Source organism: Lycium ferocissimum, chromosome 5 (assembly GCF_029784015.1).
Source record: "Lycium ferocissimum isolate CSIRO_LF1 chromosome 5, AGI_CSIRO_Lferr_CH_V1, whole genome shotgun sequence".
NCBI classification, from domain to species: Eukaryota; Viridiplantae; Streptophyta; class Magnoliopsida; order Solanales; family Solanaceae; genus Lycium; species Lycium ferocissimum.
In genome coordinates, this window is record NC_081346.1 from 472,977 (window position 1) to 489,746 (window position 16,770).

Genomic DNA, 16,770 nt, shown 5'->3' on the forward strand with positions numbered 1-16,770 from the left:
ATACCACTTCACCCGAAAACTACCAAACCCGAGAACACAACACAATACATTTCTTTCTTTCAACTTCATAAACTATATCAACAATCTCATATGTTAGCGACATTATTTCCATCTTCACAAGAAGCTATATTAAATTCATATAAATTTTCCAAACCGACCCGCAACACTACGACTTCAACACGAGTTATCAAACATTCATTTTTCATCATGAAATTCATAGCCACGACAAGCAAAATACTAGATAACATTTACTCACATACCTACTCCAAATCACCCACTTGACCACCACAACAACATACAAATTCCATGGTTTTTCATCCATTTCTACACATTACAACAACACTCAACATGCTAAATACCATTAGTTCTTTAGTCTACACACAACACACACACACCCACAATACCATACACACGGCCAAGCCTCAACATGCAACCCTTTATGAATTTCATTTATTTCTACACCTTACAACATACATAAACTCCTATAAAACATGTAAAGAAGATCAACACTCACCTTTTTCTACCCACTTTCCATTCGGCTAGCTTGATGAACCATAACAACGAATGGTTTTCTTGCTCCAACAACTATTCCACATCGACGAGGGCCTTCTAATTAGTAGAGGGACAAGTAGGAAATAATTCTTCATGACCATTCCATGGCCAGTTCGTTAAACCCCTTCTTGGCCGACCCTCTCTTTTTTTTTTTTCTTTCTCCTTTCTTGAATTTTCTTGAATTCCAAAGTGATGACTTATGTCTTATTAATCACCACTCATATATATATATATACAAGTAGCACATGACCATGCACATGCCTCTCTTTTCTTCCAAAATTTTCTAGAGTTTTCTTCTTTTTTTTCTTCAAATTAAAAGATGACTCATAAACCTTAGTTTATGCATATAATCACATGGCCATAAAATAATGGGACCCACGGCCACTATGACTTCTCCAATAAGTCATGTATAATAATAGTTTCCGAATTCCAAGCTTACCCTTAAATTTCCATAACAATAATATTTATAAACGACTCGCGCATTCAAACAAAACCGAGAAATGGCCTTGCCCTTAACTTCCCGCGATTGTCTTAAAATATTCCGACGTACAAAAATGCGGGATATAACACTCTAGCTAGATTCAACACAAATAAGCGAGAGCTAATGAGTTCATGTGATAACGCGTAGTAACGAGAAGAAAAGAACATATATAAGAAAAATGAACTATAAGTACATGTGATTGTATATATTGATTCATTAAGGAAGGAGATTGTGTTATACATGTATTTCTATAAGTTCAACAGCTTGATGTATATAAATACATAGCAGAGGTTGTTAATTAGTTATCCCCTCATGACGTATTCAACTTGCATTAACTGTTCTCAACTGACTTACTGAACTAGTACTAAGGAAAACTATCCCCTGTGCTGAAATGTTGACTTTTTCTTTTTGCTGTATCACATGTTAATTGGTCACCATCAAATGAAAGCTGTAGTTATCGTGGACTTTTTTAACTCATAAATTAACCCTTTTTAATAATAAAAAAAGAAAAGTCCCTGCATTTTTTGAATTGTGAAAGGAAATGAGCATCATAAAGATAATGCGGGTTGTGTTATGTATTTTCCCCCCTTCAAAAAGGGATAAAACAGAATAGTACCAGCAAATTTCAACATATAGATTTTTCAAAAAGATGATAAAGAATAAATAGTCGTGATGTCCCTTCATGACTGCGTTTTCAGCATGTAGCCGATCAAGGCGAGAGTTTCCAGCAGGTCTTCTTCTCTTGCTTTCCCTGTTAAGTAATAATGGGGTGTTTTATCTCTTACTAGACTGAAATACATGACAATTTTCATTTTTTATTTTGTCTTTAGAATGACAAAAATATTGTAGCCAATTAGAGATGGAATCCTGAATTTTGGAATGACACATTCAAGTGCTAATAACGTTTTAAGTTTAATACATATTCATTGTTTTGGAATTCGCTTCAGCGAATTTCCTAACACAGACACATTGTTTGGACAAAAGCCACCAAGTTCAACTTTCGTCACTATAGCAAATTTGAGAATGATAAAGTGAAATTGCTTATTCAACTTGAACCAGAATTTCCTTAGATATGAAGCAAAATCGTTCTTATTTTATCTTTAGTAAAAATATTTCCCTACGAAATGTGAATCGGAGTAGGAAAATATAAGAAGTGCAAATACATTGTTTTCTATACATTATATTATCCATAAAAAAAAAAGAAATAAAAAAGATAAGGGCTAGTTGTGTGTGTGTGGTGGGAGAACCAGAAAAGATGTAATCACCGTCGTTGTTGGGTAACCACAACATGCAATGTTTTGTGAAGACAACTTAAAATATCATTTTAATAATTGTTGTCAGTGGGACACCTAGTCACTTTGCATGTAACCCCCTCCATTTCCACTATATTACCCTTTCCGAACTCTTTCGGCAAAATTTAAAAATACCCCAAATATCCCCCTATTTTGCATTTGCACTACCATCTCTTTCTTCAATCAATTCTTGATTTGTTGTTTACTTGAAAATTAATCAATTCGTCGACTTGTTTATTCCAAAAAAAAAAAAAAATAGTAAATCAGCACATTAAGCTCTCTTTCCAGGAACCTTCCTTCTTTCTTTCTCTATGTCCTATTTTCATCCATTGCCGGCTCCATTCTCCAACACCTATCTCAGAGCAAGAATAAAGCAAAATAAGCCTAAATTCAAGGACCCTTTTTTCTATATGTTATACAGACACACAGAAATATACACTATTTTAACTTCTTTTTATTACTGTATGTACTATTGCTACTATATTTGTAGGATAAGCAATTCGGGTAGTACTAATTTTGCTTAACAAAAGTGGAAATCAGTTAAGAGGAAGATTCCATTAGCCGACTTGTTGATTTTTATCTGGTAAAGGTTCAATCTTTATGCTGTTCTTTTATGAGTTGTGTCTGGTTGTGTTTGTTTTTTCTGTTTAACTTTTTTGTGGCAAATCTTGATCTGGTCCTTCTCTTAGAATGAACTTCAAAGTTTTGATTTTTTTTTTTTAAATTTTTTTATTGCATACTCTTCTGACTAATTTTCTTCTCGTAGTTGACCCACTTTGACTAGTTGCTGAATTGGTCTCTTTTAGTGTACTGACCAAGTATATTTGTGTTTGAGCATCTTTCATTGATTCATTAAGGTACTATTTGATAAAGAATCACAACTTCAATAAGTATGGATTTATCTATGTACCCAAGTTTTGTTACCATTTTTTAGTCAATTGTTCAGTGTTTTTTTATTTAATGTTTTCAGGATATTGTAAGGTGAACTGAAAATGGGATCTACTGGGGAGAAGTTAGAGCTTGAATTCGACGAGGAGATTCCGTTTAGCTCATCTCAGGCAACAAACAAAATAGATAGTCTGCATTTTGAGGCACCTCATATTGCATCACCGAGAAGTTATTGCTCAACTAGGGTCTTAAGAAAGATGTATCAGATCAGCCTTCTAAGGAGTATATACATTGTTATTATCAAAGCAAAGATCAATGTATTACTTCCTTTTGGCCCCCTGGCCATATTGCTACACTATGTTACAGGAAAACATGTAATGATTATTTTTAAGTTCTCTCCATATGCTCCTTTTTGATACTCCCCGTTTCAATTTGTTTGTCTTAGTTTGACTCGGTACAGAGTTTAAGAAAATAAAGAAGACTTGTGAATCTTGTGGTCTGACATTAAATATAGAAAGTGACGTTCTTTTTTAAACAGACTAAAAAGGAACTTAAGACAAACAAATTGAAATGGAGGGAGTAGTTGTTACAAGGATGCTGAATATAGACCATGGTGTTTTTCATTTCAATTATGCTAATCTCTGTGTTTTGTGCACAATTTGATGTTTCAGGCTTGGGTCTTTTTCTTCAGTTTACTGGGTATTACACCTTTAGCTGAGCGCTTGGGCTATGCGACTGAGTAAGCGTTCGCTCTCCAAGTTAGTTTAGTTCCCTTCTGCTGCTATTCTCTTTGCGCGCTTATTGATCTTCTTAATCCTTTTGTTACAGGCAGCTCGCGTTCTATACCGGGCCAACAGGTACTCCCTTTTTGTTTATTGTTTCATTTGTTCCTCCATTTCTGTCTTTTCTTTAGGAACACAAGTTTTAAGCATGCCCTTTCTATTTCAAAAAGCTTCAAGCATGCCCCTATTCATGCTCGCGTTCTATTCTTTACGTTAAAAGGATATGCAGTCACCAAACTCACTTAAAGAATCTGAAATTAAACATTAAGCTAAGATATTCAGGCCACTTGATATCCTGGATTAAGTCAAAGATGTAAAGATGGCAAAACAATAATAAAGCAAAAAATTGCTTGAGAAATTCTACATTACCTCTTGAGCTAAAAGCAATAGGCTAGGACACTTTAACCACCTGTTATCAATTAAATGGCAAAACTGCAGAGGTAAAACACAACATGAAAATAGGATTGCCTGTAATTGGAGTTACACATTTATGCATATAAATTGTTTTTCGACTAGGTAAAGTTTGTGGATCAATCAACTATATGTCAATCCTAAAGTAGTTCGATCAAGCCATCATTCTTCACTTCCGGGGTCAATCAATTGGTAGCCCTCCACTTCTTCTCGAAAGCCTGTTTATGCTGCAGAGGTACTCAAATTGAATCAGTGACCGATTCCTAGGCTTCATCGTAAATTAGTTGGTTATTTCCAATTACGTAAATCAATAGTTTGGTAGCTCGCAAGGCATTTGGACCATATGACAGAATGCTGTACTCGCTTTATCATTAAAAGAAAATAAAAAAGAAAGACAGGATGATGTACTGAAAATTCCGTAAGAATGTGAAGGGAAATACCATGTTTTTCTTATCTCGGAATGGGATTCTGTGAGTTAAGTTGGGGGAAGATGTTTCTGGGTTCTCTCCTCCTCCCCTCCCCAGCTGAATGGATATTGGTCCTAGACCACCATAAGTGGCAAAAATATGGTGTATAAGGTGGATTTAGTAGTGTCACTAAGTGAGCAGCAGTTCCATTTGACTCCGAACTGCAAAAGGCATATACATGAATGCAATATGTTGAACACAACACATCTAAAGTGGAGATAATTTGCTGCAGCATCATTTAGTGGAAGTTCTGATTTATGCTTTCATTTGGTGATTTTGTTCAACGAGCTATGGTGGAGGATAAGAGAAAAGAGAGGAGATATCTGAACTAGAATAGTGCTTCAGTTTCAAGAACACGGAAGGAATTTAAAGCTGGCTGCTCAGTTTCATAAAGCTGGGAATTTATTCCACTATTCAGCAATCAGAGAGAATATGCTGTATAAATGCTTTTCCTGATATATCTGTTGAGTTGGTCAGTGGAGAGGAGCAGAGGGGAAATGCAATACGAAATTTTAGATGGCTAGCCTAAAGCCAAACGGATTTCAATGTACTACTGTCAAAGGATTCGATAGAAAACATCGTAGTCCTCAAATTTTGACCAACTGGGTTTAACTTAAATGCTAGTTTTAGTGACCTGTTCTTTTTTCGAATAAGGTAACAAGTTTCAGTGACCTGTTGTGGATCACTTACTACTTTTTCTTCTTGAGGGTCTGTCTATATTGGTGTTAGATGCCTAGTTTGTCGAACATCGTCTTTCTCTTCTCTTTCTGGTATGAAAATTCCTTGTTCTTACAAATTAACCGTGTCATAATCTGTTCTGGTCAGAGTTAGGTTCATGGAAGCTGTATGAGGGTTTTTCAAGTAGATATTGAGTAGAAAAGTAGGCTTTCAACCTCCAGAGTAGGCAAATACCTGGACTATTATTTCCACTATCTAGATTATCGTTCTTGTAAAAAGCAAAATTTCCTTTTGTTGGCCTTTTAAACTTATTGATGCCGAACTTCATTAGTATTAAGTTTCTTAATTATTCCACATCTGCCCACATAGAACGCTGCAATTACAATTAAATAAAGATTGTCGCCACACCTCAGCTGTATTTATTGTCTCTTGATAGAAGTGGCGTACAAGGTGAACCTGAACATTTCACACCTATAAAATTTAAAAGAAGTGGCAACCTAATCTTTTTTGCTGGTAAGAGCCGAAATGCTTTTGAAAAGACTGCTGCTACATGTTCATCACATTCTTTGTGCTTTGCGTCTTTTCTTTCGTTTGAGAAGGCTTGTGAGAAATCCTGCTACACTGCTGTATAATTGTGATTGGTTTCTCATACACCTTTCAGAGTCAGTATACACAAGCTATTTTATTCTGTATCCAGACTGGCTGAAGTATTTATGGCTTTTTGTCTGTTCCTTTGAAATTCTTAGCAAGCTTCTGAATAATTGCTCATATGTTACTGATTTGGTTACTGATGCCAGTTGGATTGGTCAGTAAGTTTCTTGTATCTTTTAAAATGGTTTTTATGCTTTGCGGTCCTTGAAGTTCGTCTCATTAACCTTTGCTGGAATTGTGCATCATGTTGTTTTGATATTGTACATGTATATTTGTTGACACGAGTCAGTTACATGTGTGCCGTGTCTATTCTGTGGGAGCCCGGATCCTCCCACCACCTATTTCCCGTTCTTATCTGCACACTATTTTTTTTGCTGATTTGTAGTTGGGGGCCTTCTGAATGCTACATTTGGAAATGCAACTGAAATGATAATCTCACTATATGCATTGAACAACGGAATGATGCGGGTTGTTAAACAATCCTTGCTGGGTTCCATTTTATCGAATATGCTCTTGGTGCTTGGCTGTGCCTTCTTCAGTGGTGGGATTATTCATCACCAGAAGGTTCAGGTGTTCAATAAGGTGATCAGGGTGATCTCTTACCATTATATAGTAATTAGGTGCCTCTCTGCTTTTTTGTGCAAACGGTCATTAAATTTTAAATGTTTCAGGCGACTGCCATTGTGAACTCAGGGTTGTTGTTGATGGCAGTCATGGGCTTATTATTTCCAGCTGTACTTCATTTCACCCACACGGAATTGCATTTTGGAAAGTCAGAGTTGGCTCTTTCAAGATTTAGCAGCTGCATAATGCTTATAGCATATGCAAGCTACCTATTCTTTCAGCTCAAGAGTCAACCAGTTCTGTATAGTTCTGTGAGCGAGGTAGATGGTCTAATTTTAGCCCTTAGGTTCCCTGCTGCTATTTCATTACATTATGTTTTTCTTTGGAGTAATCAAATGCCTGATATGAAGACTGAAGAGTGCATATATTTTAAATAGTTCTTGAGATGAACTTATACCAAAATCTGTGATCGTTGTTTTATGTTGCGGTAAATGATTTGGAAGATCTAATAGTTTCTTTGATTTGTAAACAGGACGAAAATAATTTAGAAGATCTTGAAGAAGAGGCGCCTGAGATAACCCAGTGGGAAGCTATTGCGTGGCTTGCTGTTTTGACAATATGGATATCAGTGCTGTCTGGATATCTAGTAGATGCCATCGAGGTGATCTATTTGCCTTTGTGCTTTTCCTTTCTTTTTCCTTTTCTTTATTTGAAGGTAAGCTGTTTTTGATGTACCAGTTTTACAAAGGTATATCTACCTCCTAGTTAACTTTAGATGTTTTATCATGAAACCCTTTCAATGTTATCAGAGAAAGAATTGCATGATAACAGACAACCTTGTGCAGTAGACCTCCAGATGTCGACTGCCTTAATTTTCCTTGTCCAATCCTTATGATGCCTTTTGGTTCCACTGGAAAGCCCACACTACAAAAAGGTCGGCTACTGATTAGACATGGGAGTCGTGAATGGAAGTTAGGGATTCGAATTGTATGTCCTTCATCCCAAGGGTCTGTAAAAGTGAAATTGAAAAAAATGATTGATTTGTCTTTAGAAAATTAGATCAAAGAATCAATTTATGTTGCACAGATCCACAAGGGGGTAATAAAGTTGAGTTACGTGCATAATGCAAAAGGACTGAATATTAGCTTTGAATCCTTTAGTGACAAATTTTTGTTTCTTCATGGTAATTTATCCATGTCTCTAATATCCTTTCAGGGTGCATCTGACTCGTTGAGCATGCCGATGTCCTTTATTAGTGTCATCTTGCTTCCAATCGTAGGAAATGCAGCAGAACACGCCAGTGCTATCATGTTTGCCATGAAAGATAAGCTTGTGAGTTCTTGTAAAACTAAGTAAACTCTCTTTTGCTCCGCAACAGTTACTAATGTATCCTCATTGGCAGGACATCACACTTGGAGTTGCAATTGGGTCCTCTACTCAGATATCAATGTTTGTGGTATGACATTTAATGCATTCTAACAATCTGAGATAGCTTTTTAAATTATTGGATAATTTTCTTAAAAAATGTTTATAAATCCTTACATGGATTTTCCTGATTATCCTCCTGGGAGCACCATAATTTTTCTCTGTCACTGTGAATTTTGTGGCAGTCAGGTTATATTTACTCGAGATAGATAGTAGAGCTTGTGCATTTAGTTGGTAATTTTATATCTCGTGCTGTCGAAAATGCAGATACCATTTTGTGTTGTCGTTGGTTGGTTTATGGGAAAGCCCATGGACTTGAATTTCCAGTTATTTGAGACTGCTACACTCTTCATCACAGTGCTAGTCGTGGCATTCATGCTGCAGGTTTGGACTCCTACATAGTTCTTTCTTTAACAACCCTCACCGCCCCCCCCCCCCGGCCCTCTCTTCCCCCCAGCCACCCCAAACAAAAAAAAAGAAGCGAAGAAAAGAAATGTCTTCATCAGGCCTTGTAAACTTGATTCATGGGCCGTAAGGCTTGTGGCTAATTCCTGATATTGCTTTACACGATGCAGGAAGGTACATCAAACTATTTTAAAGGGTTGATGCTGATCCTATGTTATCTGATTGTTGCTGCAAGTTTCTTTGTACACGTTGATCCATCCAAAGGTAGGTCCCTAATTTCGTTCGTGTTTCCTTGTTCCATTTGAAGTCTGAGCATCCATGAAATTCCATTATAATTTTCTAATACGCCGATGAGCACTTCTCTGATTCTCCTTTCACTTGCCTATCTTATCATAACTTTTTATGCAGAACTCATTGGCTTTATCTACTACCTCTAATTCTTAAATATTGTACAGATTATGTTCATATATAAAAAAGGAAAAAAAAGTTTTACAAAGGTCAACATTGTTTGGTCACCCCTTAATGAGTCCTGAAATGAGTTTTGTTTAAATGTTAGATTCCCTTTTCTCATTCCCTCTTTCTTTAGCTGCATATTAGGCTTTAAATGGGACTTGTAAATACGAAATGCTTGTTCTTACATTGGTGAGTTGCGGCTTTAATGAGTTATGATCCTGCTTGTCTTGACCACTGTCTTTATATAACCAAATCCCAAGATCACCAAAATTGTTAATTAACCTTTGTTGCAATGGACTCGGTGTAGATGGAGACTAAGTAGCCCATGGTTGTACCCATAGCTCAGCCGAATGAGGTCATCCGCGACTCCTGGTAATGAAATGAATAGCATTGAGTCTGGCCAGCTGCACTACCCAAATGATGATTGGGTTGGAGGAATGAAGGGACTTGCTTGTTACAACAGAATGTTCAAAGTAGTTGGCTATTGACTTTCTTGAATGTTTATCATTGTTGTATCATTTTTCTCTAGCAGACAACAATTCCATTATTCCCAGCAATGCAAGAAAGCTGGGTTTAGTTTTCCAATTGGAGAGAAAAAAGATAGAAGAAGGGGTGAAGGTATAAAACAAATATATTTATTCTTTTCTTTCTTTCTTTGTTCAAATCATTCCAAATGTCAGAGTTAGGAGATGTAACAGTTGTAAAAAAAGAAATCATAGTAATCCTTGGAAAAAAAATGTCATCAATGAGTTGTAAGGAGATATATTGCACTTCACTCTTGCACATAGGGTGCTTGTCATGATCCCGTGGCCTTCATTAGTAGTCTTGTAATTTATTGGAGTAAAGTGAAAATGATTGTGCAATACTGTGACTACATACCTATTGAATGCGACATGCTACGTGCACCAATATGTTTTACTAGAGCAGCCCCCCCCCCCCCCCCCCCCCCACCAACACACACACACACACAAAAACCACTTTTAACATAATGAAAAGGAGATCTGTTCTGCAATTAATATGTGAGTGCATGAATAAAATGTGGTCCAGGATACTTTAAGATGCAGGGGCTTTTTCATTGGACAAGTCATAAGAGTAATATTCAGCATTTCTGGTAGAACAATATAGATGGAAAGGAAGCTGGTCTGACCTTTGACTGGTCAAGTTGTTAGCATCTGCATCTATCTGATAAGGAACATTTGGTTTGAAAATAGGACAGTCTTCTTTAGGCTTTATTTTTAGTCTTGAGGTCTGTACAAATTGGTAAACTTTGGTGGTTGGGCTCACCAATATTATAACTGGGGTGGCGAAAGCGACTGACGATACTTCACACACCAACTGTATATATTCTTCTGTTTTATCATCAGGCAATCAAAACATACTGGTTTGAATAATTTGGATTCGTCGTAGAGAGCCCACTTATTTTCAGAATATAACCTGTGAGACCTTTTGTTTCGTGTGAAGTAACTTTTACCGTCTAACACACAATTTTAGTGGTCCAACTATGTTACTCCCCAGTTTATCTGATTTGTTCACCAAAATTTTCATAGAATTCATTATGTTGTCAGTGTTTATAACTTAAATTTATCTAAAAGTTAATGGAATTATTTAGGATATCCTGTGAGAAGACGTGGTGGGGGCTTGTGACTTTTGGGTGGTGCTGTATGAGATATATATGTTTGTTAAAGTGTTTGCCTAGTGTGCTATTTCTATCTGAAGGTGTTCCCCCCACTATACTCATGAGCCATAATAACCCTTTTGACAAAAGGCAGGGGATTATTTTTATGATTATCATTGTTGACTTTGAAGTATTATTTGGTGATTTGTGATCCTCGTTCCTCCACCATCTTGCGCAAATAGTACGCACTCAGTGCACGGTAATGGATTATGATTACTCAAAGGGTGAAAATGACTCCCCCATTTGAAATAAATTGGATTTTTTTTTTCAAGATTTAATTAAAAGTCTAAATCAGTAGATGAGATGCAATTGAACAATTGAGCTCCGTTAGCAACATCGATTAGCCAAGAAAGTTTTAAATGAATGTGAATAGTAGTATTCCATCTGCTTCCTTTTATATGATATTTTTTTTTTTTCCAACATTTCATTTTACTTTGAAAATATGCTCTTGTAGGAATGGTCTTATAAGAAATATAATGACATGTTTAAAATCACGAGTTTTTGGGATACTTTTGATATATGCTGAATGGTCTTGTCCGGTCGAATTTTTCTAGATGATGACTTGAGACGCCGTCAAACTCCGGGGATTCAGGCCTCTTCTTTCCCTGCAATTTCCAGTATGCAGCCATTGAAAATGTCTATATCAGCCTGATAATTAATCCTCAATATACAGAATTATCTTTAATTGGCTATGTTTTTATAAAATAGTTGTACAAAACTTAAACCCCTAAAGTTGAAGGAGGAACTTGTTTCTCTTTCTTCTCACCAAAAAAAAAAAAAAAAAAAGTAAAGAAAAAAAAATTAGATGGATCTGGTAACTCCTTGATTGGTCAACGGGCCAAGTGATTATACTTCTATTTATTTTGAAAATCAACAGAGAGATAACAGTTGAAGAACATAGCATGTGACTATAGCACGTCTGTATACACAGAGAAGTCAGCTACATAAAAATTCGAAAATGGAACACCACTAGACACACAAAAAACCCAAAAATACAAAAGACATAACTATGTGACTCTTCATATCTAAGGGCCTGGCTTTATCATCTGAGAAACTTTCCACCTACCAAATATTTCTAGCCATCATGTAGCAAATCGGACCCATAATTGCTGATAGGTGCAAGCTACTTTTGAAAACCACAATAAGCCATAATAAAGAGTAATAATCTGTTACTTAGTGCAAGTGGGCATAAAAATTAGAAGAAAAAAAGAAACAGACAAATTCTATTGGGAGAAAAAGTAGTTCAATAAGGAGGAAGTGAGGAGAATAGTATAGGTAAAGCCTCTGTCTTTCCCACGTATATTACACGCTTTCAAATATACAATTATCCATAGAATAAAGAAAGTCCACCAGCCATTTATCTATCTAGCCGTCCCAAAAGTAAACGCTTTATTTCAGGAATTCCGACCTCACCTTTTGTTACATAAAAATTGCACCTTGTCAACATCAACTACCTTCATGGGGTTAGACTAAGGTCTTGCACGATCCACAGGACAAAAGAATTGGCAAAAAATACCCACATGGTTGATTGGAGTATCTTGGCATCTTCAACTCTCTTTCTTCTACATCTTTAGTTGTACAAAAATAATGATCATTCGTAATAAAGACAGCCGCCACCAATCTGGTCTGACATATCATCAATTTCGAGCAGCCATGCTCCTCACTTCCCTTCATTCTTCTTCTTCTTCTTCTTTGCCCCACCTTAACTCTTTCTACCCAATAATAGTTGTTGTATTTCTTTCTTCTGTTGCTACTATCTGTTATGCTTCTTGCAATCAACTTGATCGCGACTCTTTGTTATCATTCTCTGTTGGTATCTCTTCTCCTGAGCAACTGAATTGGTCTAATTTTACTGATTGCTGCACCTGGGAAGGTGTTGATTGTGATGATAATGGTAGAGTAATCAGTCTGTTGCTTCCGTCAAGAAGCCTTTTTGGAAGCATCAACCCATCTATTGCAAAATTGAGCAAACTCTCTCAACTCAGCCTGTCACATAATCGCTTTCTTGGTCCCCTTCCAGATGGATTTTTCGAGTCATTTAGTAGCTTGCAGATCATTGACTTGAGTTATAACCGTTTATCAGGACGATTGCCAATTTCAGATAGATTGCCATCACCCATCCAGACAGTAAATCTCTCTAGCAATCACTTCAATGGGACAATCCCATCATCATTTCTCGAGTCAGCAATTAATTTAGAGAGTTTCGATATTAGCAACAATAGTTTCTCTGGTTCAATACCCTCCTTTATCTGCAGCTACTCAGCCGCGATCAGAGTTCTTGATTTCTCTTACAATGACTTCAGGGGCCAGATACCCCAAGGCTTTGGGAGTTGCTCCAATTTGGTTAATTTGAGAGCAGGATTCAACCATCTATCGGGATCCATTCCTGAAGATATTTATAGTGTGTCAACACTACAAGAAATCTCTTTACCTGCCAATAATTTTTCTGGACCCATCCCAGAAAGCATTGTCAACCTTGTCAACCTCAGAATCCTAGCACTCTATGGCAATGAGTTGACAGGTTTGATCCCTCAAAATATTGGAAGGCTCTCCAGATTGGAGCAATTGCTCCTCCATATAAACCATCTAAATGGCACCGTGCCCCCGTCGCTGATGACTTGCACCCGTCTCACTGTGCTCAATTTAAGGGTCAACTTCTTGGAAGGTGAACTCTCAGCTCTTGATTTCTCCAACCTCAGTCGACTTGGCATAATCGACCTTGGGAATAACTTCTTCACTGGAAGTATTCCACAAAGCCTTTTCTCATGCAGGTCAATAACTGCAATCCGTCTAGCTACTAACTATCTGACAGGAGATATCTTGCCTGGCATAATGTCTTTACAATCTCTGTCCTTCCTATCGGTCTCCAATAACAGCCTAACCAATTTTGCAGGGGCAATAGAAGTCCTTAAGGGTTGTAAGAATCTTACCACACTAATCCTCACCAAGAACTTTTATAATGAAACATTGCCTGATAATGGAAACTTGATCAGGTCTGAAGATTTTCAAAATCTCCAAATTCTGGGTTTGGGTGGTTGTAATTTTGCTGGACAGATACCCAGATGGCTGGTTAAACTTGGGAAGTTAGAAGTTCTAGACCTTTCTATTAATCAAATCACAGGCGAAATTCCTGGTTGGTTGGGGACTTTCCAGAATCTATTTTACCTGGATTTGTCTCAAAATCTTCTATATGGAGGCTTCCCAGTAGAACTTACTCAGCTGCGACGATTGGCATCACAGGAGGCTGCTGATCAGGTTGACAGAAGTGCTTTAGAATTGCCTGTGTTTGTGCAGCCAAACAATGCCTCAAATCAGCAATATAATCTACTGTCAAACCTACCACCAGCTATTTACCTCGGACACAACAACCTTGATGGCAATATTCCAACTGAGATTGGTCAGCTGAAGTACATTCATGTTCTTGATCTGAGCAAGAACAACTTTTCAGGAAACATTCCAGAAACAATATCCAACCTCACTAACATGGAGAAACTAGACCTCTCTTGGAACAACCTTTCAGGTGAAATTCCCTCTTCACTCAAGGGTCTTCATTTTTTATCTTCTTTCAGTGTTGCTCACAACCATCTCGAGGGACCTATTCCAACGGGAGGTCAGTTTGACACATTTCCTAATACTAGTTTCTTAGGTAATCAAGGACTGTGTGGTCAAAACCTGCAGCACAATTGCACTGATAAAAAAGAAACTACACAACTTTCAGCAGTGAGAAAAAGTGCAAAAAAGAAAATTTTCATCGGACTTATCCTAGGGATCTCCTTCGGCATTGTCTTCACAGTCATTGCCATAGCATTATGGATATTCTCCAAGAGGAGGATCCTTCCAAGAGGTGACGCTGAGAAGAATGACTTGGATATTCTGTCCTACAACTCCACTTCTGGATTGTCTGCCGAGATAAAGGATAACAGCATGCTTGTTATGTTTCCAACCAATAAGAATCAGATTAAGGATCTCACAATTTTTGACATATTGAGAGCCACAAATAACTTCAACCAAGCAAACATAGTTGGTTGTGGAGGTTTTGGTCTGGTCTACAAAGCAACTTTAGCAGATGGAACTACACTGGCTGTTAAGAAACTTTCAGGAGATATGGGTTTAATTGAAAGAGAATTTAGAGCAGAGGTGGAAGCTCTATCCACTGCCATACATGAGAATTTGGTCTCTCTTCGAGGTTATTGTGTGCATGATGGCTGTAGGTTGCTGTTCTATTCGTATATGCAAAATGGAAGTCTGGACTACTGGTTGCACGAGAAGGCTGATGGAGCATCCCTACTTGATTGGCCAACTAGACTGAAGATTGCACAGGGGGCAAGTTGTGGGCTGGCTTACATGCATCAGATATGTGAACCACATATTGTTCATCGTGACATAAAGTCCAGCAACATTCTCCTTGATGAAAAGTTTAAAGCACATGTGGCAGATTTTGGATTGTCCAGATTGATTCTTCCTTACCATACTCATGTCACCACTGAACTGGTTGGTACCCTCGGCTACATTCCACCGGAGTACAGTCAATCATGGATAGCCACTTTGAGAGGGGATGTCTATAGTTTTGGAGTTGTGATGTTAGAACTCCTGGCTGGCAGAAGACCTGTGGACATGAGCAAACCAAAGATGTCAAGGGAATTGGTTGCATGGGTGCACCAAACGAGAAATGAGGGTAAACAAGAAGAAATATTTGATCCTATACTGAGAGACAAGGGCTTTGAAGAAGAAATGATTCAAGTGCTTGATGTTGCCTGCATGTGTGTCAGCCAGAATCCTTTCAAAAGGCCAACTATAGCGCAAGTGGTTGAGTGGCTCAACAGAGTAGGATCCAACCGGGGTGCACCTAAATAAGGCGGCGGTACGCATAAATGTGATATAGATGCAAGTGTTTGTATAGTTGGGCAGGTGAAATTTTCTTTTTTACACATAGGAAGGTAACATGTAGAATAAATGTATAAAGTGAACGATTTCCTCAATCAATTACATTTAGGATTTTGCCTCATGGCTAACATTTCATTTCAAGATGACAGGTAACGTTAGACATTTAGCAAGTTAAAGATCACAAAACTAGGCAGCATTGGTCATTAGAATAAGACATAGAAGTTCTCGTTGCGCAAGTCAACTAGTGCAGTAATCTGTAAGCATGTAACTCCAATTTAACAAGAAACTTAGACAACAATACCACAACATATGCAATCATGCAAAAAGGAACTCCCAGAACTGCAAGGGATAGAACAGTCATGGAAAGCCAATACTCATGTTAGCCAGCATTCAATCTAGTAAAGCTATTAGAAGAAAGACTTCAGCTTTCAGCGCAAACAAAAGGAACTTTTAAAGTTGCACCTTCTCTACCCCAGCTTAGAGAAAATAATACATGTATTAACTTTGGTATTATTAATTTGTTTTTCAACCTATGTATAACTAATTCATGTATTAGTTATACACCCTATTCAGTACTATTCTTATACACAGCAAACCATTGCATTAGCAATACAAATACTATTCCTATTCTAATACACCCTATTCATTTAATGCAACAAACCAAACAGTCGATAAAAAATAATTCCAGTATTACTAATATACCTTATTCAGTACTATTCTTATACACCCTACCAAATGACCCCCGAAAGAAGCACCAAATTGCATATTCTTTTTCGGGGTTCAACAGTTTCTGCTTGTAGAGTCAGAGACTCACAGGACAACATATTTGTGTATACAGGGGAGAGCAGGAGGAAAATGCTGAAAATAAGACCGAATATTTTCACTTTGAATTGGTTAAGAAAGATGTTAGCACAAATTACCTTAACCATTTATCAGCTATGTCCTAATCTCACTACGTTGCTTTGCGATCAGCTCGTTCATTGCAGCAGAGAGACAAAAAGCTATGGCAAGTTACAAAATAATTGGTTTGGGCATTTCCACAAGCAGGTTATAGGGAAAGTAGTCCCAAACTCGAAAACAATTTCACCGTACAATAACAATAACCATAACCATATTTTCGAGTTAAAGAAGCATACTTCAATAGAATTATTTATTTATTTGT

At 37.3% G+C, this 16,770-nt stretch overlaps 2 protein-coding genes across 5 annotated transcripts; both read left to right on the forward strand.

Moving 5' to 3' along the window:
* The first annotated feature begins 2,447 nt into the window (after positions 1-2,447).
* LOC132055258 (vacuolar cation/proton exchanger 2-like) lies at positions 2,448-9,851 on the forward strand. Of its 4 annotated transcripts, none has more exons than XM_059446984.1 (13): positions 2,448-2,914; positions 3,092-3,182; positions 3,296-3,587; positions 3,885-3,952; positions 4,042-4,070; positions 6,588-6,784; positions 6,874-7,086; positions 7,299-7,427; positions 7,982-8,098; positions 8,169-8,222; positions 8,459-8,575; positions 8,767-8,860; positions 9,357-9,851. In XM_059446984.1, the coding sequence occupies exons 3-13, from the start codon at positions 3,318-3,320 to the stop codon at positions 9,365-9,367; spliced, it is 1,299 nt and encodes a 432-aa protein (XP_059302967.1). In that variant the 5' UTR covers positions 2,448-2,914; positions 3,092-3,182; positions 3,296-3,317; the 3' UTR covers positions 9,368-9,851. The 4 variants fall into 4 exon arrangements, with proteins under 4 accessions (XP_059302967.1, XP_059302965.1, XP_059302966.1 ...); XM_059446982.1 differs by having other exon boundaries at positions 2,448-2,908; XM_059446983.1 differs by lacking the exon at positions 3,092-3,182.
* Positions 9,852-11,959: 2,108 nt separating this feature from the next.
* Positions 11,960-15,729, forward strand: LOC132055257 (tyrosine-sulfated glycopeptide receptor 1). The gene has a single exon (XM_059446980.1). It carries the CDS (start codon positions 12,312-12,314, stop codon positions 15,576-15,578), a length of 3,267 nt encoding a protein of 1,088 aa, XP_059302963.1. The 5' UTR covers positions 11,960-12,311; the 3' UTR covers positions 15,579-15,729.
* The last annotated feature ends 1,041 nt before the right edge of the window (positions 15,730-16,770 follow it).